General features: G+C 48.2%; 2 protein-coding genes and 2 long non-coding RNA genes across 9 annotated transcripts in view; 1 reads left to right on the top strand and 3 right to left on the bottom strand.

Annotated features, from left to right (window-relative positions):
* LOC123598541 overlaps positions 1-5,243 on the bottom strand; it is a 32,530-nt gene extending 27,287 nt beyond the window's left edge. The window contains exons 1-2 of one of the 3 annotated variants that reach the window (XR_006712679.1): positions 4,900-5,243; positions 4,595-4,684 (exon numbers count right to left, since the gene is read on the bottom strand). This is a non-coding gene — a long non-coding RNA (uncharacterized LOC123598541). Of the gene's footprint in view, positions 1-4,594 lie in introns of all 3 variants that reach the window. The other 2 variants (XR_006712678.1, XR_006712677.1) reach the window with 2 other exon arrangements.
* Positions 5,244-5,354: 111 nt separating this feature from the next.
* TRIM45 (tripartite motif containing 45) lies at positions 5,355-19,194 on the top strand. 3 transcript variants are annotated; one of them, XR_006712674.1, is made up of 6 exons: positions 5,355-6,741; positions 8,414-9,147; positions 10,427-10,556; positions 11,136-11,250; positions 15,874-16,073; positions 18,910-19,194. XR_006712674.1 is itself a non-coding variant. In XM_045478806.1 (6 exons), the coding sequence occupies exons 1-6, from the start codon at positions 6,254-6,256 to the stop codon at positions 14,411-14,413; spliced, it is 1,743 nt and encodes a 580-aa protein (XP_045334762.1). In that variant the 5' UTR covers positions 5,355-6,253; the 3' UTR covers positions 14,414-14,538. The 3 variants fall into 3 exon arrangements, 2 of the variants coding, with proteins under 2 accessions (XP_045334762.1, XP_045334763.1); XM_045478806.1 differs by lacking the exons at positions 15,874-16,073; positions 18,910-19,194 and adding exons at positions 13,279-13,405; positions 14,265-14,538; XM_045478807.1 differs by lacking the exons at positions 15,874-16,073; positions 18,910-19,194 and adding exons at positions 13,245-13,405; positions 14,265-14,538.
* Positions 19,195-19,464: 270 nt separating this feature from the next.
* LOC123598543 lies at positions 19,465-21,814 on the bottom strand. The gene is made up of 2 exons (XR_006712680.1): positions 21,086-21,814; positions 19,465-20,963 (listed from the first exon to the last, which is right to left on the bottom strand). It is a non-coding gene; the product is annotated as an uncharacterized LOC123598543 (long non-coding RNA).
* Positions 21,815-24,800: 2,986 nt separating this feature from the next.
* Positions 24,801-26,865, bottom strand: part of TTF2 (transcription termination factor 2) — a 41,592-nt gene continuing 39,527 nt past the window's right edge. For both annotated transcript variants that reach the window (XM_045478800.1, XM_045478802.1), the window contains one exon: positions 24,801-25,595. In XM_045478800.1, the coding sequence (XP_045334756.1) occupies positions 25,451-25,595 (145 nt within the window). In that variant the 3' untranslated portion in view covers positions 24,801-25,450. The remainder of the gene's footprint in view (positions 25,596-26,865) is intronic.

The raw sequence follows: 26,865 nt of genomic DNA, 5'->3' as shown, positions 1-26,865 counted from the left end.
GCTCAGTCTGTTGAGTGTCCAACTTTTGGCTCAGGCCATAATCTCACAGTTCGTGAGTTCAAGCCCCGCATCTGGCTCTGTGCCAAATTATCTGTCTCCCTCTCTCTCTGGACCACCTCCCTTCGCGTGCGTGGGCACTCTTTCTCAAAGATAAACATTTAGGGGCGCCTGGGTGGCTCAGTCAGTTAAGCGTCCGACCTCGGCCGGGGTCACGATCTCGCGGTCCGTGAGTTCGAGCCCCGCGTCGGGCTCTGGGCTGATGGCTCAGAGCCTGGAGCCTGCTTCTGATTCTGTCTCCCTCTCTCTCTGCCCCTCCCCCATTCATGTTCTGTCTCTCTCTGTCTCAAAAATAAATAAACGTAAAAAAAAAAATTTTTTTTTAAAGATAAACATTTAAAAAAAAAAAAAGAAACATCTCAAGGCATGGCGAATTTCTAGATAAAATGCAAAGCAGCCATAATGCAATGGGACCAAGTTTTCTCTTCCCCATCTCAGTTCAAAATAAGCAAAATAGAAGTGTGCGCTAAGCTTTGGAAGTAGGAGAGCATTTTATTGCAGCTACTTCCACTAGATGGCACTAAAGACTCTTTTAGGAATCAGGCTCTTTCAGGGGGAAAAAAAAAAAAATCAGGGTGAGGCAGTAGGAGAAATGAGGTTGACTAGGCCGAGGTTGCAGAGGGAAAGGTAGAGTTAAGGGAAGCCCCTCCTAGAAGATAGCTTCCACGAAAGCAGGGATTTTTGCTCTACACAATGATGTATCTTGGCACACAGTCAAAAGTCCCTGCCCTCATTACCGTTCTAGTGGGGAGCAAGCCACAAAGACATTTGGGGAAAACATACTCCAGGTGCTCAAAGAATATCTGATGAAGAAATGAAGGTCCTGAATAGCCACTGAAGATCATGACCAAATTAGGGTTTCAGAAAGATTTTTGACAGGGTCATAGAGAATGGACTGGAAACAGGGACACTAATTAGTAATCCAAAGAAAGCCTGGTAAGGACTTGAACTAAAAAGCAGGAATAATAGGCATAGAAGGGAGGGAGTAAATGCAGAGATATGATGTGGGCAATAATGATAACAGTAAAAAAAAAAAAAAAAGAGCCCCCATATAAAACATGGGCTAGTGCTCTATAAACGCCACCTCCAAATCTCACAACCATAGGGAGGATGAAGATTTTTTTTTTTTTTTTTTAAATAGGGCTGAGGACCCTGGGGAATACCAGTGTTTTAAGAGCCCGGTGGAAGAAATAGTGCACTGCAGGGAGAAAGAGAAGGATTGGTTAGAGAGGCAGGAAGTGGAAGGAAAATCGAGAACAGTGTTATAGCAACCAAGGGAGGAGAAAGAGAAAGTTTCAAGAAATGAGGCAGCGTTGAAAGCAGGGGCACCTGGCTCAGTTGGTACAGCATGTGGCTCTCCAAGTCTTGAGCTCCAGCCCCACGATGGGTGTCTCCCTCTCTCTCTCCGGGAGGGAGCTTACTTTAAAAACAAACAAAAACGATAGCAAATTCTGTTCGATCATAACTGAAAAGTATTCACTGGATTTAACAAGTTGGAAGTTACCAGGGACTCTGGCAAAAGCAATTTTCAGAGAAATGGTGACAGCAAAAGCCAGATCCTAGTGTTTAGGAGTAAAATGCAAGAATTAGAGAAGCAAGTGTAGACTCTTCTTTTTAAGAGGCCACGGGAAATCAGGAGCTAGAGAGGGGCATAGGGTAGGAGATTTAAGCATGAGCAGGAGTTGAAAGAAAAGTCCACCCGAAAGGAACGGATGAAGACAGAGGAGAGAGAACAGGCAGATGAGGCTGGGCCTCAGAGCACAGATCCTAGGAGAAAGGATTCTCTTTCCCTTGAAGGAAGGAAAAAGGATGGGGAGTGAGAAAGAAGTTTAACGGTGAAAGGTAAGTCTGGCATAGCTCTCTGGTTCACCTTCTATGTATATTCACTCAGTCTCTGCTGGTGCTAATTGATCAAAATGTCCAAGCAAGCCCTGATTTCTTGATGGGTCACCCTGCTTTTCCATCGTTCCTGCCTTTGGTACTTTCCCTGTCCTGGGCTACGAGAGTGGGCTGAAATTCTTTAGACACCCCGATGGACCTGATCACTTTCATCAGTCCTATTCCTCTGACCCTGTGACTTCTGTCCTTCCCTGTAACTATTTGCTGCCTGGGGTCCTCAGGAAAGATGAAGTAGTCTGTTAGCATGGAATAAAACATTGAGCTGATTCCGGGAAAGGAGAATCCTTAACTAATCCTCGCCTGTGATCTCATGCCATTATCACCTATGGTCTGCACTAGCCACAAAACTCTTGGTTGCCTGTAGTCCTGTTTATCCTCCTTAATTGGACATCATCATTTCCTGCCTCGCCAATAACAAGTCCTTATTACATGTCTACTGATTAGGCACTAGGTTGGTTCCCAAGGGTTCTCATCTTAATAGAGACACAGTGTATTTGTGCGTGTGTGTGGTGCATACATATATACATGCACCCACACATACATACATAATAAAAACACTTAATACTACCATGTGACACAAACTGAAAAGAGGAAAGTAGAGGAAAAGAGCCACTGGAGCTCAAATTTGGGGCTCTGAAGCAAGAGGGAATTTCGAGGCAGTAGTGTAAAGCAGGCCTGACATCAAAGGATGGGGAGGTTTAAATAGTAAAGGTGGAAGAATTCTGCAGACAAAACTGGCAAAGGCCAAGAAGTGTGTTTGACCATGTTTAGGGGGGTAACTAAAAGGCCAGGTTTATCGATGTATTAGGGAATCCAGATTTTATCCTATGGCGATAGGGAGCTAGTGCAACTTTTAGAATGAAGACTGACTTGTACCATGTTTTCACATGTTTTTAGAATTAATTTGGGAAAAATCATAGGAGTGGTTGAAAAAAAATGGAGGGCAGGGATAATTCAGAGACTACTGTAATATCTGAGGTGAGGGCGTAATACTACAGGTAAGGGTCCTGTATCATCCTAAAATTCTATGCAGTATGATGTTGGCAGTGGGCATGGAAAGAAATTGGTACCTGCCTGGGCATGGAAAAAGAGAAAGGAAGCCAGGAACACTATAAGGTTTCAAACTGGAGAGAAGGGGGAATAATGATATCCTTGAGAGAATAAAATAGGAAAGTTCAGAGAGCACAGTTTAGTAAGCAAAAAAGTTCAATGAAGCTTACGGTATGTGGGGTTTAGGAAGATGGGGACACAATGAGTGCAGATTTAGAACAGCTGTGACCAAAGCTCAGGGGAGAAAGTGTGGATGTGGGAATCATCTACGTAACGTGACAAATAGAGAAAAAAAGGTAGGGTATAAAGAGGACGAAGGGAAACCAGGGAAGGAGAGTGTGAGAAACAGCCCAAGAGATTAGGCCAGAAGAGTAGAGGATTTAGAAAAAGAAAGCAAGTTTTAAGGATGAGGAAGTACATAACAATGGTAAGTACTAAAGAGGCTGTATATTGGGGATAGTAAATTGAGGAGAAGTGACTTGGTCACTTGTAATCTACAAGTGAAAAGTTTCAACAGAAGAGAGGAGTTGGGGCACCTGGGTAGTTGTCGGTTAGGCTTCCAACTTCAGCTCAGGTCATGATCTCGCGGTTCATGGGTTCGAGCCCCACATCGGGCTCTGTGCTGACAGCTCAGAGCCTGGAGCCTGTTTCAGATTCTCTTTCTCCCTCTCTGTCTCTGCCCCTCCTCCGCTGGTGCTCTCTCTCAAAAATAAATAAACATTAAAAAAAAATTTTTTTTTTAAAGGAGGAGTTAGTTTATTTGAGGGAGGAAAAAAATGGGTGGTGATGAACACAGAAAGCAGGACAATTCTTTTGAGAAATATAGTGGTGAGAGTCACAAAAGTCAGCTAAATTGAAAGTCAGCTGAGTCGAGGGGGGATGTGCATCCCCCTTTAGGACTTGATCACAACTCTTGGCAAAAAGAACATGTTAGTAAAGGAGTGACTGAAAATGTACGAGCAGCAAAGTTTTGAAGAGCCAGGAGAGGTTGGAGTAAAAGAGCAAAGGTCTTGAGGAAGAGAAGAAAGGCAGTCAGGATGGGTGTGAGAGGAGGTGCGACAAACCATAGATTTTTAAGCAGAAAGTGAGTTTTCCAGATAGTCTTGCTTTTCTCACCCCATTCAAGTTACCTGCTGAGTACATAAGGTATTAGATGCTAGAAAGGACAGTCTGAGTCAGAAGGAGGAGGAGAAGCTGAAGATATCCAGGTAAGGACTATTTTTTAAGACCTTCGTGGTCATACTTATTTTTAGGAATCACAAATCATTTTTACGTAACAGTGGCATTGGACTCATTGCCATGCTGTATTTTGGAAATGGCCAAACATTTCCATTTTTAAAAACGTTTATAGTTTTCATACTCTAAAGTCAAGTGTTATTTTGTTTTGGGTTTCAGATTCCGTATTTTTGTAAGCTTAGGTTCCAGGCTAAGTGTGCCTCTAGCATGAACTCAATGAAACAGCTGCCCATTGGGTCCAAATCAACTAGGGAAGGTCAGGAACAAAACCAGCAGTGAGAGAACCAGGCATACTGGACAAGCTTAAGGGACTGGAAATAGAACAGTGGAGGGAAAGGAGCTAGAGAGTTACCATTTCTGGAAATTGTGGAGATACAGGTCCCAGATCTCGGGTGTGGCAAAGCCCCCACAGGGCCGAATAAGGAGACTCCTGGTGAGGACACTTGAAGAAGGAGACAAAGAAATTGCCAAGGCTACCTGTCGCGTTCATCTTCCCAATTATTTTGTGAGCCCACAAAGGGTTCCCTCCCTCTTGGCCAGGAGCCACTCTCCCATTGTGACCAGTCACGGCCCCCCTTGGACTGACTGATCAAAACAGCCGGACAAACTTGCTCCGTTTCTGGTGTACGAAACCGTAGGCTTCTGGGTGACAAATACCTAACCCCTCTGGCCTTCCGCGCCCCTGGCCCCGACGGGTCACACAACGGCTTCTTCACCCCAGGGAACCACGAAGCCAGCCCTCGGTTCAACGGTCTCCCAGACGGGTCCCCAGAACCTCGGGGCCCTGAGCCCCGGGAAAAGAAGCTCTTGTAACCTGCATGCTGAGCCTGGGGGATTCCTGGACTAACATAAGCTGAAGAGGCCCAGGCGGGAACTCGTGGGCTCAGGCCGGCCGAGCAGAAACGTCCTTCATAGCGTCCGAAGCCTCTGGGACGAGGACCCCTCGTCCTACAACTCCCAGCAAGCTGTGCGCTGAGCAACTGACAGCGCCACCCGCCAATGGAAGGGCCCGGTCTGGGTCCGTGGGCCCAATCCGAGGGCACAAAGGAGGCCGTCCCCGTGGCAGACCAGCGGGGCTTTTTAAGTGGTCCTCTGGCCTCTCTGGTCGCCACAGCGATAGAGGGATCGTCCCCGTAAAAGAGTGACGCTGCTTATACTATGCCGCTCACTTCCAGCCTCGCTCTTTTCCTCCCCTCCGCCCTAGCCCTCCCGCCGCCGGACCCCCGGCACTTATAGCTAGATCCTCTCCTACCCGTCGGAGTGGCCCGGCGAAGATGTGGAATTTCCAAATCTTATTGGATGGTGGTGGTGTCACTCTGGGGGGAGGCGGGACCCCCAGCGGCGAAGGCCGCCCCTCTCGGACGGTGATTGGACTCGCCTGAGTAGACCGGGCTGGGATTGGTGCGAGGAGGGGCCAGAGCCATCGGGCACCTTGAGCCGAGGTGTCGGGGAGGCGGCGGCCGCCGAGAAGCCGGCGGCCGCCGAGAAGCCGGCCGGACTCGCAGCTCCTTTGCCCGCCGTGTGCGGTCCGCTAAGGGCCGGGTCGAGGGAAGGAGCGGGAGCCCCCCCTCCCCACCTCATCACGCGGGGGCGGGGGAGGCGCTTGTCGCGTGTCGGGCGCAGGACCCTTGGGGCCGGAGGGGGGGCCGGGACGCGGGAGGGGGGCGGGTAGTGGAGGAAGTGAGAGGTGCAGGGGTCCAGGAGTTGGCATCAGGACCAGCTCAGGATTTAGACCTGGAAGCGCTTCCGGGGCGGAGGACTTGGGGGGCAGAGGAGGGCGTAGGTGCGTCTGGTATGGGATGCCATGGAAAGGAGGGGGCCCTCCTAAATAGATCCGTGGGTGGTTCCTTTGACTCTTCTATCATTTTGCCCTTTGCTTTGCCGAAGAGAGAGTCCCCATGGTCTCTGCTCAAATTCTGGAAACTTTCTCTTTGGGTGGGCTTAATCACCTACTACTTTATTATAGAACTACCCAGAGCCTTTCCTGATACTGGGCACAAACGTGGGGAATATGTCAGAAAACAGGAAGCCGCTGCTGGGTTTCGTGGGCAAACTCCCCAGTGGGACTGCACTTGGGAACTCAGGCAAGACTCACTGCCCTTTGTGCATGGGGCTTTTCAAAGCCCCCAGGCTCTTGCCTTGTTTGCACACAGTTTGCACCACGTGTCTGGAGCAGCTGGAACCCTACTCGGTAGTGGACATCCGAGGGGGCGACTCTGACACAAGCTCTGAGGGTTCAATATTCCAGGAACTCAAGCCACCCAGTCTGCAGCCCCAGATCGGCATCCTCTGTCCGGTATGTGACACTCAGGTGGACCTGCCCATGGGTGGAGTGAAGGCTTTAACCATAGACCACCTGGCCATGAATGACGTGATGCTGGAGAGTCTTCGTGGGGAAGGCCAGGGCCTGGTGTGTGACCTGTGCAGCGACAGGGAAGTGGAGAAGAGATGTCAGACCTGCAGAGCCAACCTCTGCCACTTCTGCTGCCAGGCTCATAGGTAAAGATGGGATACCCCACCTGGTGTAGCTTAAGAGCAGAATAAAAAAAAAAAAAAAAAAAAAAAAAAAAAAAGTGGCGTCAAGCCAGAAATCCCTTGTGCAGAGATGGGAAGGAAAGCGCTCTCAAGTGCCATGTAAGGTCAAACAGCAATATATGCTGTGATAAATACTCTAGGATGGTAGTTAACTCCTGCACCCTTACATGATACCTGTAGTAATAGTGGAATCAAAGGTTTGCATAGTCCTTTTGTAGTTTGGGAAGCACATTCACAGTTTCCTTGGGTCATTAATCGCTTTTTGTATAAAGGATAATGGTAGTGGGTGCTGGCTAAACAGAAGAATATAAGAGCATAGCCCCTGGCCTTGATCTCATTTGATGCCTTGCCGCTCTTATAGAAAAGCAGGCACTGTTTTCACTCCCATTTATTATTTGAGGAAACTGAAGCTCAACACTGTGATTTGCCAAGGTCCGCCAGCTGGGAAGGAGTGCGTAACAGAACCGAATTTTACGTCTAGGGCTTCTGGCTGCATTCTGTGCTCTTTCTGCTAATCCACGCTGCCCTCCAAACAGCATAAGGTGCTATTTGGCGGCGCCCCACCTCAGCCTTTGCCTTGTACTACCTAGAGTCACTCTGGACCTTGGTGAGGTGGGCCGGTAGGTGCTTGTTGGGGTGCAGATTTAGGTCTTTCGCGGCATTTGGTGAAGTTTGCCACATGGATCACTCTTTGTCCCTTGTCCACCTTCTCCCCCATTCCAGGGCATCAGAATAGAAAATAGCCATGATTTTAGGATTAGCTTAAAATAGTTTCTAAATTCTGCCTTCCATTTGTTTTCTGGTCTCACCCACAGAACAAGTTAGTAGTCTTCAGTCTATTTTTAACTGGTAATTATGACTGCCTTGCTGCCAATCAAACAGCTGATCTTGTTTTCTCTACAGCCACGTTTCTGGTGCCAGAATAGGCATGTAAGCTCCAAGTTGATATAATGCTAACTGGGGGGATCGCTCAACAGTCATCAGGTTTTCTAGAGATTTCCTTGAAACTCCAGAAGGCTACAGAAAAGAGGAATTAAGAGAACTGTGATCCTACTGACCGTTGATTTCACTCTTTCTAATAATTTCGATGACTCGAGGAAAATTCTAGCTTGCTGCTTTGGGGTGATGGAGGCGCTGGTCATGGAAATGCTTTACCGAAATCTTAGGGAGACTTAATGTCACGGCCAGCCAGACACTTTTTAATTGCCTAGGGTGTGCTGCTGTGTCCCCTTGCATAGTTTCTGTCTCCTGGTGCTGGGTTACCACCATGCTCTCACCTCTAGCTTGCTGAAGGAGCAGGCCATGGCTGTTGTTGAAACTTGCCAAATTCACTCTTCGGAGAAAGTTCCAGGACATAGCCTTAGTGTCGCAACCTTTGGCAGAGTCCCGTTCCAGGCCAGAGAGCCCTAGTCCACTATCGCTTTATTCAATATAGTAGCCCTTTCGAGTAGGTACTATCCCCCCTGGGACAGATGGGGAACTGGAATCAGAGAGGACCCTGTGGTTAGTAAGAGGTTAGAGCAAGGGACCGAACTCAGGTTTCTTTGACTTCAGCGCCCATGCTTTTGAAACTGCCCGACTGTTTCCCAACTGAATTGTCCCCTAATGTCCCGATCCTGGCTCTGTTTGCCCCTAGGCGGCAGAAGAAAACAACTTACCACACGGTGGTGGACCTAAAAGACTTGAAAGGCTACAGCAGGATCGGGAAGCCCATTCTGTGTCCCGTGCACCCTGCAGAGGAGCTGAGACTGTTCTGTGAGCTCTGTGACCGGCCCGTGTGCCGGGACTGCGTGGTGGGCGAGCACCGGGAGCACCCCTACGACTTCGCCAGCAACGTTATCCACAAGCACGGGGACTCCGTGCGGGAGCTTCTCAGAGGCACCCAGCCCCACGTGGAGGCCCTGGAGGAAGCCCTGGCACAGATCACAGAGATGAACAGTGCCCTCCAGAAGCGAGTGGAGGCTGTGGCAGCTGACGTGCGAACGTTCTCCGAGGGTTACGTCAAGGCCATTGAGGAGCACCGGGACAGGCTGCTGAAGCAGCTGGAAGACATCCGGGTCCAGAAGGAAAACTCCCTGCAGCTGCAGAAGGCACAGCTCGAGCAGCTGCTGGCGGACATGCGGACGGGCGTGGAGTTCACTGAGCACCTGCTGACCAGTGGCTCGGACTTAGAGATCCTCATCACCAAGGGGGTGGTAGTGGAACGGCTCACGAAGCTGAACAAAGTCGAATATAGTGCCCATCCTGGAGTAAACGATAAGATACGCTTCTGTCCTCAGCAGAGAGCAGGTCGGTGCCGTGGCTATGAAGTTTATGGGACCATCAATACGAAAGAGGTCGATCCAGCTAAATGTGTCCTTCAAGGAGAAGGTAGGAAGGCATTTGAGAGGGCAGTGGATGGGGACATGGTGTTGAAAGAGGTACGGCTTTTTCAGCCGGGGCCTTCATCCAGCTAGGAAGAGCTTCCTCCTGACTGGTTTACCAAGGGAGAGAGCCATACCGGTCCGAAGGACAGTGACCCCTCCCTTGCCGTTTCTTTCTGTTTCGTTCTGGTCAGGGTACGGTGCGTAGCCCATACAGGGGTGAGGCTTGACCCTTTTCCAGTTGAGCAAAGTAGTAACTAGCAAGGACCTCAAGGAGCGTGCTATTTCTATCAGATGACAGAGGAGCCCGTGCCCGTAGAAGACAACAGGATAGGCCAGGGCGAAATCCTGCCTGCTCGGAGAGGAGACTGGCAGGCCCCAGAGTACTTGGATCTGGTTCTGAAGAGAGTTTCAGAGGAGTGAGGAAGACAGGGTTATAATGTACTTTCTTCTATGCCCTTTGTGGTTCATGTAAGTCACATCTCAGCATTGAAAAGATTATGATAGGCATTCCATTCAGTAGGGGGAGAAACCATTTCTTTTGACCATTCTGTCCCTAAAGGAGGCATGTCATTCAAACACATAGTTTAGAGATCGGTCCTGACAGCAAGACGGTACCGTAGGGGTAGGCTGACTCTGGCGCGGGAATTCGTAACTGTTTGGAGGTCACAGATCCCTTTGAGAATGATCTCTCCCCAAGGAACAGCTATTACTTTGGGCACACCATTTCAGGAGATTCTTAGACTCTTCATAAGCCTCTCCAAAGACCACATGGTAGCTCATGAACCGCAGGTTAAGAAGCCAAGTTGCACCTGCTGGACCAGAGGCTGTAGCTACTGAATATTCCCCGCAGCATGCTGTCGGGAGTGCCGAAGATTCGAAGCTGATTAACCGACCCCCCTGCCTGTTCCAGCATGATCCACAGCTCGGGGAGAGCGGTTTGGGGGCTACTACCTTCTCTCACAGGGTCTAGAGCTTCTCTTCTCTGAATACGTAGGTCTGTCCTTAGGATTAGCTTCCTTAGGGCTGAGGTTCAGGTTCAGGATCCTGCGTGATCCAAGAGCTGCTACTGGCTGAGAGACAACCAGGCTCGCCAGGAGGGAGTGCCAAGAGGTATGCCCTAGGGGAAAGAGCCAGAAGAGAAGAAAAAGGAAGCAGGGCCATCACAGTAAACAGGAAGCACAACTGTTTGTTCTAAAGAGAAAAAGCGAGATGGTGTCTGATCTGGGGATGCAGTCACCAATGGTTGGCCTTTGAGATGAGGACTGAGTGTTTATCTTCTGCAGATCTGCACAGAGCCCGGGAGAAACAGACAGCCTCTTTCACCCTGCTTTGTAAGGATGCAGCAGGAGAGAGCATGGGCAGGGGAGGAGACAGCGTGCACGTCGCTGTAGTCCCCAAAGATAAGAAAGACAGGTTTGTATTACACAGTCAGGTGTCAGGGGTCATAGGGGGTGATGAAACTGGAAACTTGAGGCCCTTCCCAGTAGTGATATAACTGCGTGGTTAGATCCCACTCCCCTGACGCTGTTAAAAAATGTGATATGACCTGTTGGAGCAGATGTGTTTTCTTGTGTGGGTTTTATGCCAGTACTCAATGCTCTGCCCCTCAGATTGTCTGAAAAATATTCTGTGTTGGACTGAATGGCCCCCTTCTCGAAATTCAGCCCCACTTTGCCACTACATTGTGCTGGGAGTATATTTTTATGTCTCTGGAATCAGGAGAGAGGAGAGAGCGGGAGGGTACAACAGGAACCCCTCAAAGAACACAGTAACGCTTTCAAGGAACTCATCTGTACGTCAGGTTGGATCAGCATTTATGCCGCTTCCCTTCTGCTGTAAAATTAATTTCTGAGACCAGTGGAAGAAGTGTCCTGCTGGGGGATATTTCAAATTAATACCGGGTTGAATGGTGTAGAGTTTACACCCTAAAGTAGCGGGCAGTTGCGGCCGGCTTGTGAGAGTGAGTGGTTATTGAACTCCATGTGCATTCAGTCCGGTCAGAACGCTGGTACAAGATAACAAGGATGGGACGTACTATGTCTCCTATACTCCCAAGGAGCCTGGCATCTATACCGTGTTGGTCTGCGTCAAAGAGCAGCATGTGCAGGTAAGTGAGTGGGACCCACGTGTGTGCCTCCCTGGGCTCCTTTCCCCTTGGCTCCTCTGGCTTCTACCATCTCAGGATGCGGGGACATGTCTCATGGGATCAGCTGTATGGAGGGGCCGAATAGAATTCTCTTTTTTACTCTGCTCACATTAGAAATGACCCAGACTTTGCTACTTTTAGCCTTACTAAAGGATGCTGGTGACCAGAAGAACTCTCTCCCTACTGTACCTCCTGGCAGTTAGGCTTGCCTTTCATCATTCTCCCAGTTGGAGACTTCTTGATTTGGGAAAGATACCTCAGTCACAGTGGGCAATCTGCCTGGGAACAAGTATACACATTCAAGCAATATAATCTAGCTTGGGATTTTCCAGCTTTCTTCGGACTGTGACCGGACGTACTGGAACTTACTGTAACGCAGTTTGGGAGAGTTAGGCCCTCTCCCCTCAACTGACCAGTCTTCTCTCTGCCTGGCCATCTGCCCGCGTCACTCTTTACATACGTGCTTAGCCATTACCAGGGTTACCACACGACCTCCGCAGCAAGGATAACACCTTCTGGTTTAGAGATTACAAATTTTTAAAAATTGGGCAATACTCAGCATGTCCAACAGAATCTCAAGTAGTCACAGGTGTTCCCCGACCAGAAAGCAATACTGACAGGGACAGTAAAATACCATAGTGTCGTGATATGTTGGGCCTGTGACGTGTGCGCCAGGAAGACTCCTATTCAGCAGCCACTTCCTGCCTGTCTGATTACGGCACGCTGGGGTGGGCCAGGTCCCTTTGCAGACATTCTCACACCTTTTTTCCAAACTGTTCAGGCATAGTGATCATTGTCCACTCGGACTGAGAAACAAACTTGCTGAAATACACATTCCCTGTATAGCAGGATCAGAATTTGAACCCATTTCTTTGAACTCTGGTTTGTTTTTAAAACAGATCATAGGGGCACCTGGGTGGCTCAGTTGGTTAAGCGGCCAACTTCAGCTCAGGTCATGATCTCGTGGTCCGTGAGTTCGAACCCCACGTCAGGCTCTGTGCTGACAGCTCAGAGCCTGGAGCCTGTTTCAGACTCTGTGTCTCCCTCTCCCTCTGCCACTCCCCTGTTCATGCTCTGTCTCTCTCTGTCCCAAAAATAAATAAATGTTAAAAAAAAAAAACAGATCATAAACTAGGGGCGCCTGGGTGGCTCTGTCGGTTAAGCGACTGACTTCGTCTCAGGTCATAATCTCACGGTCTGTGAGTTCGAGCCCTGTGTTGGGCTTGGTGCTGATAGCCTGGAGCCTGCTCCGGATTCTGTGTCTCCCTCTCTTTCTGCCCCTCTCCCCCTCCCCACTCTGTCTCTCTTTCAAAAACAAATAAAGATTAAAATAGATCATATACTCTTTAAGGGAAGAGAGATGGAACATTTGAAAGGCTTCTAAGGTGCCACACTCCTCTGCTTGGTGCTTTTGCAGACAGCACGGTTCCCACTCAGGGACAGGCACGTAAGCAACACTTATTAAATATTTGTGGTCTAACGTAGGATAGAAACTGGAGAGTGGAAGTTGTTCTTGAAGGAAAGGGGCAGGTAGGAGAGTTTCTAATTTGAGAATTATTCACCTCTCTCCCTTGCCTGTATCCTCATAGACCTAGACTAAATGGATGGGTAAATGGATATGTCCAGGGGGGATGGGTGGAAGGAAGGGAGTGATGGCCCAGCCTCGGGGTTGCAGCGCACCAACACCCTTCCGGGACGGAGAAGACCATGACATCCATGACGCAGGAGCACAGATCGGGTTTACTCGTGTATCAGGTGGGCCATGTGCCAAAAGGGCCACACACATTCCTCGACTCTCACTGCATTTGTACCTGGCGCCGTCCAGCCAAGCACCCAGCTAGTTACCGTCCCTAGTCTGTTTCCCTGCTGTGGTCCCTGTCCTCCATGGCCAGGCCCTGGGACTTACACCGCATTTAGCACATGTGATGCTCAGCACACCCCTGTTGACTCATAAGGTGCTGTTCTCTGCTCTTGGTCTAAACACTGAAGGGCTCACCATTCACTGTGACCGTGAGGAAAAGGCATCGCTCACACACAGGCGTGTTTCACTGCTGCACGTTCTGCTCCAGCGGAGGCCAGAAAACGGCTCGCTGTGCCTGTGGAGGCACCATGCCAGGTAAGGAGGCTCGCTCTCCAAGTCCTGCCCCTGTGGGCCTGTCTCCCAGCAGTGGGGGGCCACCTACTGCACAGCCACTAGGTTTAGGATGTTCAGACACCAGCTTTCTTGCTGGGAATATAATCTGTGCCTGTAAATATACCACAGTTCTAGAAGTTTCACTTAACGCTTCTTTATTCTGAAAAGTGAAATCGTGAGCTGAAAAGTTCGGAGTTCTTTTAGTTTTGATACAGTTCGCCAATCTTATAAGCCCTGTGCTCCTCCCCAGGACATTCGATTTCCATCTCTACCCTTTCGCGCAGCCTGGCACTTAAAAACTATAAGTCCACTCTGTTCCTTTTAAAACCTTAAAGAAATTCCAAGCAAGGCAGGGATGGGGAGAAGGTCTGGCTCTTTCCTTGGGGGTAGGGGCATCAGCTCAGGCAAGAGATCTAATTATTTCTTTTAAAGTATTCTACTGTGTTTGTGCTCTGATGGCGGGCCTTAAGATGGGCTCAGGCACCGTTTTGCATAAACACTACAGGAACTACGTTCTTTTTTACTTCTGCCACTCTTCCCTTCTCTCTTATTTCAATTCTTTTTCAGTGAAAATCCAAACCAGCTCATCTCCTTGAGTTAGCAGAACGTTAAAACAACACTCTTCTTAGCACTTTGGCTAACTGACAGTCTTAACTGACCGTCTTCAGCCCTTGGGAGTCCTCCTGCTATGGAGGCGACAGTTTGTTCTCCTCACCGGGTTCTTACTAAACGTTTTCACATCCATGAGTCTAAACGTTGCCAGAAGCTTTAGTTTCCCTGGTGAACTTCTGGACTTCACTCTAATGGCTGTCTTCTGTCTCCTCTCTGAACCACCATGCAGGTGGGTACCTGGGCTGTGGCCACGGACACAAAGGTCACCCAGGCCGCCCGCACTGGTCATGCTGCGGGAAGTTTGCTGAGAAGTCGGAATGCACATGGACAGGTGGGGAGAGTGCACCAAGGAGTCTACTCAGGACCGTAGCCCTCTGATGCTTTCCTGGCTATGCGATCAGCTTGTCCGAGTGGTGCCCAGCGCAACTTCAGATGACCAGAGGACCCCAGACATTAATTCTGAAGAATCTGATAGAATTAAAAACAAAGTGCCTTGTCTTATACTCTCGAGTTCCAAGTCCTTTTTTGTCAATTCCTCACTGATCATATGTGTGGATGGCTGAGCACAAGGGACCAGCACATTTCTCTTCGCGGTGATTGGCAGTGTTCACTCTTTTGTACGGGAACCAAGGGATCTGTGCAGTTGGAACTTATATCATGGGGATGTTTAGTTCCTTACTTTTTTTGTTTTTGTTTTTAATGTTTGTTTATTTTTGAGAGAGAGAGACAAGGTGTGAGTGGGAGAGGGGCAGAGAGAGAGAGAGAGAGGGAGACACAGAATCTGAAGCAGGCTCCAGGCTCTGAGCTGTCCACACAGATCCCGAGGCAGGGCTCGAACCCACGAACCACGATACCATGACCTGAGCCGAAGTTGGACGCTTAACCAACTGAGCCACCCAGGCGCCCCTAGTTCCTTACTTTTGAATGCGTAACTCTTTTACTTCTCCCTGAGCCACATTTTTGCTATTTTCATCAAGGAATGAAAGCCTTTCATCATATCCACTTTTTGCTAGCGCACTCTACATGGATTATAATGTGGTCTTGCTGTTCAGGTGGAGGTCCCGGCTTGACCCGTACACCATGCTCATCTCGTACTCGTAAGCCTGGATTACTCTTTGGTCAAGGCCATACAAGTAGTAGGAAAATAAAGGAACAGTGTTGAAATACCACCTCATAGGGGCGCCTGGGTGGCGCAGTCGGTTAAGCGTCCGACTTCAGCCAGGTCACGATCTTGCGGTCCGTGAGTTCGAGCCCCGCGTCGGGCTCTGGGCTGATGGCTCAGAGCCTGGAGCCTGTTTCCGATTCTGTGTCTCCCTCTCTCTGCCCCTCCCCCGTTCATGCTCTGTCTCTCTCTGTCCCAAAAATAAATAAACATTGAAAAAAAAAAAAAAAAAAAAAGAAATACCACCTCATAAATTTATTGCAGTTCTACTCACACCAGGCAATCTTGATACGTTCATCCTCCTCATATCCCTCATTTAGAGAGGAGTCTTCACTTTTGTCCGAAAAGCTAGGGAGTTGACTAGAAGCTTTGAGTCCTAGAGTGCATCTGCTTAGCTGTCAGAGAATTCTTGGAAGAGGAAGCACACAGTGCCAGTGCCTCATCCCTGCCCAGGGCTTCACTGTATATATTTGGTGTTTCCTTCTGGACTCTTGATTTCTTATGTGGCAAAAACTCAGCATGTATTAAGTATAATTACTGAAATCGGCACCGCAAGATCCATTAAGAAGTAAGTGACTCACTTGAGCAGTGAATTGGGTCAGGCAAAGGAAGTGAAGTTAGCAGATGAAACACACGACTGTCAGGTCGTCATGGAACACGTTCATTTCCTCCTTAGGGCTCACAGATAGGAGCTACATCGGAGCCGTAAATCCTAAGGTGTTCACTATATTCTCATCCTTTTCTGGGAAGATTCCCCTCCATGCTCTCTAACCCACATCTGATCTTCCCAGAAGACAGCGATGGCCCCATGACCCTCATGAAGTGTTAGCGACTTGCTTTTCCTCACTCCTTCCAACTGCTCCAACCAGAGCTCAGGTGGTAGGTGTCCTGTTAGCTCATCATTGCTGCTTTCCGATCAGTGCTTCTCAGCCAGGTGTGACCTTGGGGACATTTGTCCTTGCTACAACGGAGGCTGGTGCTCGCTCCTAGCATCTATTGGGTAGAAGTCAGGAACTGCTCAGTTTAGGACAACTTTCTGCAACAAGGAAATATCCAGTCCAAACTGCTAATGGGCCGCTGTTGAGAAGCCCTGTTCCTGGCCATTACCGCTCTTTTTTTAAAAAGTGGCCCACCTTGAAGCTGATGCCTTTCTATAACTGACTGCCCCTCCTCCGTGGTTCAGCATCTACACAGCCCCACATCCCTCCTCGTTCCTTGAAGATTTTAGCACCGAGCTTGCTGCCGCTGCAGAACCACTCCTCAGTGTCAGAGTAATTCAGTGTCCACACAGCCTTCTTAATTCCAAGACCCGTTCTCTGTTCTTGTTCCCCCTACCTCAGCCATACAGTCGGTCACCCCCCCCCCCCCCCGCCCCCGGACCTGGCTGGATTTCAACTGCAGCGTCTGCAGAGTTTGAACTTCCAGCCTCCTATGACCACAAGCTCCCATCTCTCTGGCTCACCCGCTGTAATAATCTGACTCTGCTCGGGAACCCACAACACGGTGCCTCCACGTGCTTCCCACCGTTCCCCCCCTGCCCCCACGTGCCTTCCTTCATCCTCTCTCCGCTTAGATTCTCCAGACCATCATTACAACCTCTCCTGCCTGTGGGTCTCCCTGTCATTCGTGACAAAGCCCCCGCTTGGATCCGACTCTCCACCCAACCCTGCAGAAATGATCCTGGAGAAAAACACAAGAACACGAGGACTAGCCTCACTTTAAATCCACGACCACTAATTTCAGTGGGCCCTTAGCATCGCCCAGTTGCCTTACGACATCTCTCTAGTCTGTTCGCTCCCCCACCCTGAAAAGACGAAATTATTTCTTACTTTCTTCTCAAACTCCCCTTTCCACCCAACTTCCCCTCCCCACTTATGACCCGGCCTCCTATTTCACCAAGAAAACCAAAGGATTCAGAAGAGAATCCCCTACCTTCCCACCACATCTATGCATCTGCTGGTATTCGTATCAAAAGCAAACCTCTATACACGTGGGGTCTGTACTAGACCCCATTCCATCTCTCCAACCCAGGAACCTTGCTCCCAGAACTCCCCACTCTGCTCACTGCTCATTTCAGAAAATAAACATGCTACAGTATTCCCCCGCCCCACTCTCCAAACAACAGGTTTCCTTGATTTTTGTATTAGGCTGTTGGGGCTGCCATGACCAAAACCCGCAGACTGTGGGGCTCAAACAACAGAAATTTCTTTCTCCCATTCCTGGAGGCTGGAAGTCCAAGATGGAGGCCGAAGTCCAAGATGGAGGCCCTTCTCCCTGGCTTGCAGATGACTGCTGCCTTGCCTCCATGCAGATACGTACATCCCTCGTGTCTCCTTCTCTTCTTATAAGGACACCGGTCCTACTAAATTAGGGCCTGTACTTCTCACCCCATTTGACCTCAGTTATTTCCTTAAAGGCCCTGTCCCCAAATACTGTCACACTGGGGATTAGGGCTTCAACCTATGAATGGCGGTGGGGGGGAGGGACAAAATTCAGTCCATCAAATCTTTCATTACCCTGACAACCGCTCCATTTTTCTGCTTCCCTTTTTAAAAACCTCGAAAATAATTGTTGTTTGCTATCCCTGCTTGTCCTTGCACCCTCTCTTAGATCTAACCCAGTCAGCCCTTCTTCCTCACCACTCCACTGAAAACACTTATCAAGGTCCCCAGTAATGTCCACATTATGGAATCCAATGATCAGTTCCCAGTGTTTCCATCAACAGCATTTAACACAGCTGATCACTTTCCCCTCCTTGAAACGTTCTCTTCCCTTGGTTCCCGTGGCATCATTCTCCTTAATTGTCCATCTCGCTGACTTTCCCTGACTTTTCATCTTTGCTAGTTCCTCCTCGTCTCCCCAAGCCCTACACATTGGACAGCCCAAAGGATCCGTTCTTCCATTTCCATTTCTTCCCCCTCCCTTGGCTATCTCATCCCCTGCTGACCTGCTAAATACCATTTAGACACTGGTAACTCCTACGTTTATCTCCTCCAAATTCCAAAGGATTATATCCAGTGGCTCACCCCCTCTACTTGGATGTATCACAGGCACCTCAAATTCCAGATGTCCACAGCAGAACCCCTAGTTTCCAGTTCTCACTTCCCACCTGCCTACACTGCCAAACTGCTTCTCCTGCAGTCTGTTCTGCCTCTTTAAAAGGAAAGCCCCAATCCATTCTTACAGGCGGTAGAGCCCATGGCCCTGCAAACATGCTTGACTCCCCTCTCGAGCACCATATCCAATCCATGGGCGAGTCCTTTTGGCTGTCCCTTCAAAATACACCCCCGGAGCACTGCTACTGTCCTGGTGTAAGACACCAAGATTCCTCCCCTGCCTTCCTCCCCTACTCATCTCCCTGCTTTCAACCCCCACCCCCTCCTGGGGCCTGTTCTCCCCTCAGGAGTCAGAGGGGTCCTTCTGAAATACCTCGGATTATGTCACTCTTCTGCTCAACACCCACCAATGGCCTCCCATCTTACTCAGAACAAAGCCAGCGTTTACAGCGGCCTCTAAGAGCCTGCACCCCAGCTCCCTGCTCTTGTCTCATTTCCTACCCCCGTCCTTCCGTCACTCTATTCCAGCCAGACCCACCTGCCCCGGGCTCCTCAAACTCCCCAAGTAGTCTGTCTAGCAGCCTTTACAATCACTGCCCCTCCATCTGGAGTGCTCTTCTCACAGATGCTTAATGATTCACTCTCTTTCTCCTCAGGTTTCTGCTCCTGTGTCAAACATCGCATCGGAGCAGTCTCTAGCTACCTTGGATAAGATAGCATCTCCCCACCCCAGGACTCTGTATCACCCTTATTCGGCTTCCTCACCACCTCACACACATACTCTACTTGTTTAATGTCTGTTCTCTCATATGACACTCGGCTCTGTGAAGACAGCGACTTGACATTATCGATTATATTGTCCCCATGTAGGACAGTTCCTGGCACACAGGAGAGGCTTAATCATTTTGTTGAATAAATAAAGGTATCATTTGGTACACGTTTTAGTTTGGATCTCCTTGGTATCTGTTTCTACAAGCCACACTGCCCTTCCCCCAAACTCCAATATTTGTCATGTAACCAAATCCTACTTGGAAAAAAAATTGCAGCCTTCTCTCAAACCTGCTCTATAAATTATATGCACCTTAGGAACCAGCCTTGAATTTTCCAATTACCTCAGACATCCAGGGAATAGCTTTGCCATGAAGAAGCCTGTTGTATTACATCATTTTTCCCTGTGTGTCTTTTAATGAATCAGATTTCAGAACTCAGGATAAAAAGCTTACCATTTATTTCAGTTGGGAAAAGGGTTTGGTAATTGTATAACTCTACTATAGATGAAATTATATTGCAACAGAAATTTTCTAGGAGACATCCAGGTTCTGGCAAGTGCCCTCGCCTTTAAGCAATATTAATAGTAACAATTCTGAAACAAATAGCATGACAGTTTATGTGGGAGGTGGGGGGGGGGGGGGGAGGGGTGGCCTGTTCATTGGCCTGCGATACAATGGAGTCTAAACTCAATTCAGTTGCCCTGCCAGCAAAGTTAAGAGTAATCTGCAGAGCCCAAGATCCCCAAGGTGAGGAAAAAAAGAAGTCTGAGGGTTTAGGAATTGTCCCCAGCGTAACAAAGTGCTTCAGAAATCACTCTGGAGTTGTGAGCGCTGAAGCATCAACCAGGTGCAGCGTTATGATGTAAATTTGATCTGTGGTTTACTGGTAAGTAAAACGAGGGCCTCTGTCCCGTGGGACACCGTAACAGGATAAACACGTTGGCTGCCTTAGATCATAAACACACATGTATACCTGTCAGCCCACCCACTCCAATCTCTAAAAAGCAACCGTCACTCAGCTTTCCTCCAGAGGATGTATCCCTGCCAAGTTTGTCTCAAGAGGTAGTTGGACAAAGCAAATGCCAACTGATGCAGAATACAGAAAGAGGCATTTCACTCGACCTTGTTAGCACCCACCTATGGATTTCAATTCCGTCATCACTTCCCTAGGCTTCCCTGACCGGTTCCTGTCCTAGCTCCTTGCTCTAAGCCCTCCCAGCTACCACCGCTCTCCGCTGCACACTACTGTCCCTTCACAGCCATATGTGATGTGATTAATGCCCGCCTCCCCTGTGAGACTGTAAGCCTCAGGGAGGACAGGGACTGTGTTGGCTTTTGCTTGCCCTTTTACTTTCAATGCCCGGCAGTGCCTGGCACACTTCATGTATATTTTTGAATGTATGAAGGACTTAGCAGTGGAAATAGTCTCCTCGTCCTATCTTTTATACCTAATCTCTACCTACACTCAGATTAGCTAAGGATTCTGGGTAAAAAAGGACTCAAGCTAGTAAAGAGGTCATGTGACTGCAGGTCTGTCTCCCCTGTTTGCCCCCTAGGGGCCACGCCCTAGGGGCCATTTCCTTCTCCATCCTGACCGACGGACTCTTGTGGCACTTTGTGCTATAAGGGATCCTAATTTCATGTTTATTTCTGCAAACATTTTCTTCTAGGTTACATGCTTAGGAATTCCAAGTTCTCATTATCATTCTTTGTGCCTGCAGCTATGCTTTTTACATTCCTCCTGCCTTTTCTCAGCGCTAGATGCTAGATGGCAAATAGCAGTGCAATATCCCACTTTGTAAACCCAATTCTCTCAAGGCATCATGGTCAACATCAAGATTCCAGACAACCGCAGAGGTCATACGGAACACCGGTGACTCCATGATTGTCCTATTAGTAGGGAAGAATCTGGCTGCGCCTTTGAGCCTTGGTGCAGTCCACTTCATTGGGCAAGAGAGAGAATCAGAGAGTAAACAAGTCAGTGTTCGTGTATAGCAATTCTAAGTCACACACACGAAACTGCTAGGGAAAAGGGTCATATTCCACAAAGATATCATCCTACCTATTGCTGATCATAACGACTGCGTGGCAACAGGAGCTCTTGGTGGGATCTTCAGAGTCGTTGGTGGGATTTTTAAAGGGTTCAGGATTCCGTCCAGCCATGGCATGCGCAATGCCCCCTTTTAAGATCAACGCTGCTAAAGAGAAGTCAAACTGTAAAGCTCCCATCAAGTCACATCTGTCACATAAGAAATACCTTGTAAGTTGGGTGCTCAGCAGTGTTGCCCTTTGGTGACAGATACTCACCATCTGGCTTTCAGCTGCACCCATGCTCCTGTTTTACTCTCACTCCCAGACCTGGTCCCACAGTGGTAACACTAGCACTTGTACGACACTTCCACGGTTTACAAAGCATTTAGTACATCGTTCTGTCCTTGCCCGAGTCCGGTAAGGTAAGCAGGCAGCCGTAAGAAGATAATCTGGCAGTAGGGGTGTCACATACGGAAGTCTGGTTGACACTGGCAGAACCCCAATTCGATCACTAGTATGGGATGCTGCCTGTTGCTAGAGGGTGTAGAGACCCATCATGTCATGCCCAGGCCTTAAGAAACCGACTCACAGTGACTAAAATCAATGTGGACCTGAGAGACACCAGAATGCTACTTAACATTAATCACAAGAAGTTTCTACTCCAGGACTAGGATGTAAGAATGCATGGTTTGGGGGGTACCCGGGGGGCTCAACTGGTTAAGCATCCGACTTTGGCTCAGGCCACGGTCTCATGCTTCATGGGTTTGAGCCTTGGGTCAGGCTGTGCTGACAGTTCAGAGCCTGGAGCCTGCTTTGGGTTCTGTCGGTCTCTCTGCCCCTCCCCCACTTATGCTCTGTGTCTCTCAAAAATAAATAAAAAAAAAAAAAAAAAAAAAGAGAGAATGCATGGTTTGGTATATTCCATCCCATTGAAACAACATTCCAACTTTTTCTGTGTCTACTTCATGCCAGTAGCATCTCACTAGTATAGGAATACTTACCCAGGACATAATTATATGGCTTTGCTAGCTTAGAATCACAAGGAACACTACAGAAACTGGTTAAGGTATCAGACGGGATCTTACAGATTACATGTCAGCGGGCTCTGAATACCTGAAGATTGTATGTTATAATCCCTGCATCCATCTCCAAACTAAAGCAAAAATGCTTGGCCCTTGGGGCGCCTGGGCGGCTCAGTCAAACGTCTGACTCTTCATTTTGGCTCAGGTCACGACCTCATGGTTCATGAGATAGAGCCCTGCGTCAGGATCTACACTGTCAGCCTGCTTGGGATTCTCTCTCCCTCCCTGTCTCTCTGCCCCTCTCCAGCTCATGCCTGTGCACACGCTCTCTCTCAAATGCGTGAATCGCAAAGCTAACAGTGCCTCTGTCCTAAACAGTGCTTGGAATGCATAGTGTTCCTCTAACAGGCCTCTCACTGACACGACTGCCTTCCATTTAGTCAGATGGATTACAGCATATGTATTAGTTACTAAATTCCCAGTGGCGCATAATGAGATGTTAATCCATGCACTTTACAGATGACAGAGCTGAGGTGCCCAAGGAATCTGTAACTGGCCTAATATCAGACAATCAGCACAGAGAGGAGCGGGGCTCTATGCATTCTTGCCGGCCTGGGAGCCATTGTTACTGGGGACTGTATCTTTGCCTCGGTGTGTTGAACTTTTAACAAAACCTGCAAGAAAGGGCAATCTTACTTCCTTCATTTCCTGATCTCATCAGGGACCTCACTTTAGTTGCTGAGTTCTGAAAATAATACTCACCTTACAAACAGGGCAACCAAAGTGCAGAGAAGTTAATGATCTTGTACAAGGTTTATGCCCCCAGCTAAGACGAACCTGGAACTTGACTCAAGACAAGTTCTACACCAGAACGCTTCCTACCAGGCTGTGCTGTTTTTGCCTTTGTAGGCTTTTAGTCCTTGTCCTCAGCACCGTTGCTTACCCAGGTTCGGGTGCCTTGGTCCATACTGTGGCTGGGTTAACAAAGGGCTTCATCTCCTAACTCTAATTTAAATGAGGGCAATAGTTCTATCTAGGACAACCACAACCCTTTCTAACAGAAATTACCAGATGTGTTTTGGAAATGATTGCTAATGAGAAGGAAACATGGACAGTCTCTCCAAGTGTAAAAGTATCACGAGTTTGTGCTAGATTACTCACTGCTATATGAACAACCCCAAAATCTCAGTGGCTTAAAAAAAATACTATTTTCTGATCCTGTGACAATCCAGTGTGGGTGAGCAGGGGTGGGGGGGGGGGCACACACGGGGAAGACTTTGTTCCATTGAGGAAGTGACATTTGCTAGTCTGCCGAAAGGGTCCATGGGCCAGAAGTAGGTTAAGAATCCCTGACCTAGAGGCTTCTCTAGGACTCTGTAGGTGTCCATCAGTTCCTTGCATCTGGTGGGCCGATGAGGGAAGAAACAGCTTGATGACTCATTGAAGCTTGAGAGGGAGGTAAGAAATGACCCACATCCCTTCTCTCCTCATTCCATTGTCTAGAACTCAGTAATACGGGCCCATGTGACTGCAGTGAAGACTGGGAAATGTGGTCTCTCTGGGTGTCCGGGAAGAAGAGGCTGAGTGAGCACACAGCATTATCTTTGCTACAGTGTCGGGCACACATTTATCGGGTTAAACCAACCGTCATACAAATACTAAAGGAGACGATGGCAGAAATACTAACACGATCTAATACTAAATGAGACTGAGATATGAAGTGCTGCAAATATTGTAAATCTGTAAAAATGCAAACACAGGCATACCTCGGATATTGCCGATTCAGTTCCAGACTGCCACAGTACAGCAAATATCACAGTAAAGTGAGTCAGACGAATTTCTTGGTTTCCCAGTGCATATAAATATTATATTTATGCCATACTGTAGTCTGTTACATGTGCAACAGTATGTCTAAACAACATATATATTATATGTTAATTTAAAAATCTTTTATTGCTAAAAATGCTATCCTCTGAACTTCCAGCAAGTCGGTGGAGGGTCTTGCCTTGACATGGATCATGGTGTTGGCTGTGGCAACCTCTTAAAACAACAGTGAAATCTGTCGTAACGAGGGACTCCTCATTTCACAAACAATTTGTCTGTAGCTTGTGATGCAGTGTGACCGCATCTTACCCACCGTAGGACTTCTTTCAGACTTGGAGTCCATCCTCTCAAACCCTGCTGATTTATCACTGATTGATAAATCAGTTTCTGGACTATTCTAAATCCTGTATTGTCATTTCGACAGTCTGCACAGCATCCTTACCAGGAGCAGATTCTATCTCAAGAAACCACTGTCTTTGCTCATCCATCAGAAGCAGCTCCTCATCTGTTCAAGTTTGATCATGAGATCCCAGCCATGCAAATATAACGAAAAGCCTGAAACATTGTTACCGAACTGTGATGTGGACAGGAAGTAAGCTAATGCTGTTGCCAAGAAATGCAGTATCCACAAGGCGCCATGAAGGGAGGTCTGCCTGTACTGTAAAAAACGACACATAGCAGGGACGCCTGGGTGGCTCAGTCGGTTGAGCGTCCGGCTTTGGCTCAGGTCATGATCTCGTAGTTTGTGGGTTCGAGCCCCGTGTCGGGCTCTGTGCCGACAGCTCAGAGCCTGGAGCCTGCTTCGGGTTCTGTGTCTCCTTCTCTCTCTGCCCCTCCCCTGCTTGCACTTGCTCACTCTCTCTCTCAAAAATACATAAACATTAAAAAAAAAAAAAAAAAGACACATAGTCCATTTTATTTCACAAGTAGCACATGATATTACAGTGACAGGAAACAGTGGAACAGCACTAGGTGAAACGATACCAAATACTGAATGCTGTGATGATGCCCATAACAGACACCTGCTCACGTACGAGGCACCTCCTTGGTCTCACGCCTGTGAGGGAGAACTGTTTGGTGGAGACAGCTACAGAGGCATGGCCGCGGGGTCCACTCTCTGCTCCGCTCAGGGACATGTTAAAAGGAGCAGCCTCACTGGCGGGAGAGGGACAGATGGCATGGAGCTGGTGTTGGAAAGTGCAGGGACACTGGTCCCCCCTGAGCTGAGAAGAGAAAGGCAACAGATGGCGTTTTGAGCTTTTACTGAAGCTTTCCTACAACTGTCCTGGCGTTGTTTTCCAAAATTCTTGAACTCTCGGGCATTTTCTTTTTTCTGAAGTAGTTCATTAGTTTCTCTGTCATTCTTAAATAAGTCGATTGATTAACCGACTAACTCACCAATTAGTTAACATGGTAACTGAGGCTCGATGACGCCTCCTTCCAGGGAGGGCCTAGGACCAAGGAGGGCTCGGAGGGTCACGTGTAGGTCGCTCTCCCAGATCCTAACACAAACCAACAGCAGCACTACCCTGAGCCCGGTAAACAGGAAGTTAGATGCCAAAAAGGACTTTGAGGTCAGCCAATGTGAGCTTCTTGACAGATTTTCCAGATCCTGATAGAACCTGTTTGGCCAAAGTTTTCTTTTTTTCTTGAAGGTGTAAGATCTTCTCTTCCACTGTTCCCTCACAAATAAACCTAAAAAAATAGATATGTAACAAACACCCAAAACAGCATATTTAATAACACATTCAAACTTCTACTCAAGGCTTTAGTTTTTAAGATTTCTTCCTTTAAGTCTTCTCAGGTTTAGTTAAAAACTCCACGCTTAGAAGACCCAAACAACCTTGACTAAGTATATGCCCATTTAAAATGATGTGACGTAAATTATTTTGCGTTTTTTTTCTGAAGCTGAGGTAACTGAAAAAATGCCAAAATAAGCCAAAGATATCTCCATCCAAAACTGTAGAGATCAGCTTCCACCCAAAAAGCTCAATCTTGATCAAATCAGAAGGCTTTAAAGCTTATCAAATTTCTGCTAAGTGTATGTGTGCTGGTGTGAGTGCAGTGTCTCATTTCTTGGCTAATTCACACCGAACACAGGTTGTACAACCTGAAGAAATGCCACTGTTGTCATTCACTCATTCGACACGCACTGATTCGGCATTTACAACATGCCAGGTGTGTAGGAATGGAGGGATGTGTATCTTGTGCTCTCAAAGAGCACACAAAGAAGAGAGACCTGAAAATAAACACAAGGCAGCTGGAAAGTGCTACAGAAATGTGTCCAGTGTGCACAAAGAGTAGAACATGGTGTGTTGGAGAAAGAGCAGGCTGTCCAGTCTGGCCAGGGCAAAAGTCAAAAGGACTCCGCCATGTTGTACCACAATGGCAAAAGCTCAAGAGGATGGCAGGGACCACTTCGTGAGTGGCTTCGCGTGTCACGCTAAGAAATTTAGATCTGGAAGAGGGTAGTGGCAGTGTGGAGGGAAAGGAAGGGATGGTTATAACAGACATTTAGAAAATGAAATTAATGGACTTGGTATGTGAAGAGAAAAAAGGGAGGAACATAGTCTGTGGCTCCAGAATTGGATATTCACAAAGACAAGGAATTCAGAAGCATCAAGAGACATGAGGTTATGGTATCCCATTTCCGTCTGCAACATTCTGAGGGCCTGGAACACGTCACAGTACTTGCTACACAGTGAGTGCTCAACCGGTATTAGTTTTGGGAGTTAAATGAGACGAAAGCACGAGTGAATGAGTAGGTGCACACTCAGACTCAGATATTTAGCACGGATTTGGGTATCTAGGTCTGATGTGTCGGAGAGCTTGGGAATGAGGACACAGACTGTGGGCTCCCTGGAGTAGACAGGATTATCGATGGAGGTGCGTACAGGGTGAAGAGAGAGCTAACGACAGGGAAAGCAGCATGTCGCTGTGTATGGCAGATTGTGGAATTCACTGA

The sequence above is a fragment of the Leopardus geoffroyi genome, chromosome C1 (genome assembly GCF_018350155.1).
Source record: "Leopardus geoffroyi isolate Oge1 chromosome C1, O.geoffroyi_Oge1_pat1.0, whole genome shotgun sequence".
Taxonomy (NCBI): Eukaryota; Metazoa; Chordata; class Mammalia; order Carnivora; family Felidae; genus Leopardus; species Leopardus geoffroyi.
The sequence above is the reverse complement of the archived record's forward strand: the minus strand, read 5'-3'. Positions and strand labels throughout refer to the sequence as shown.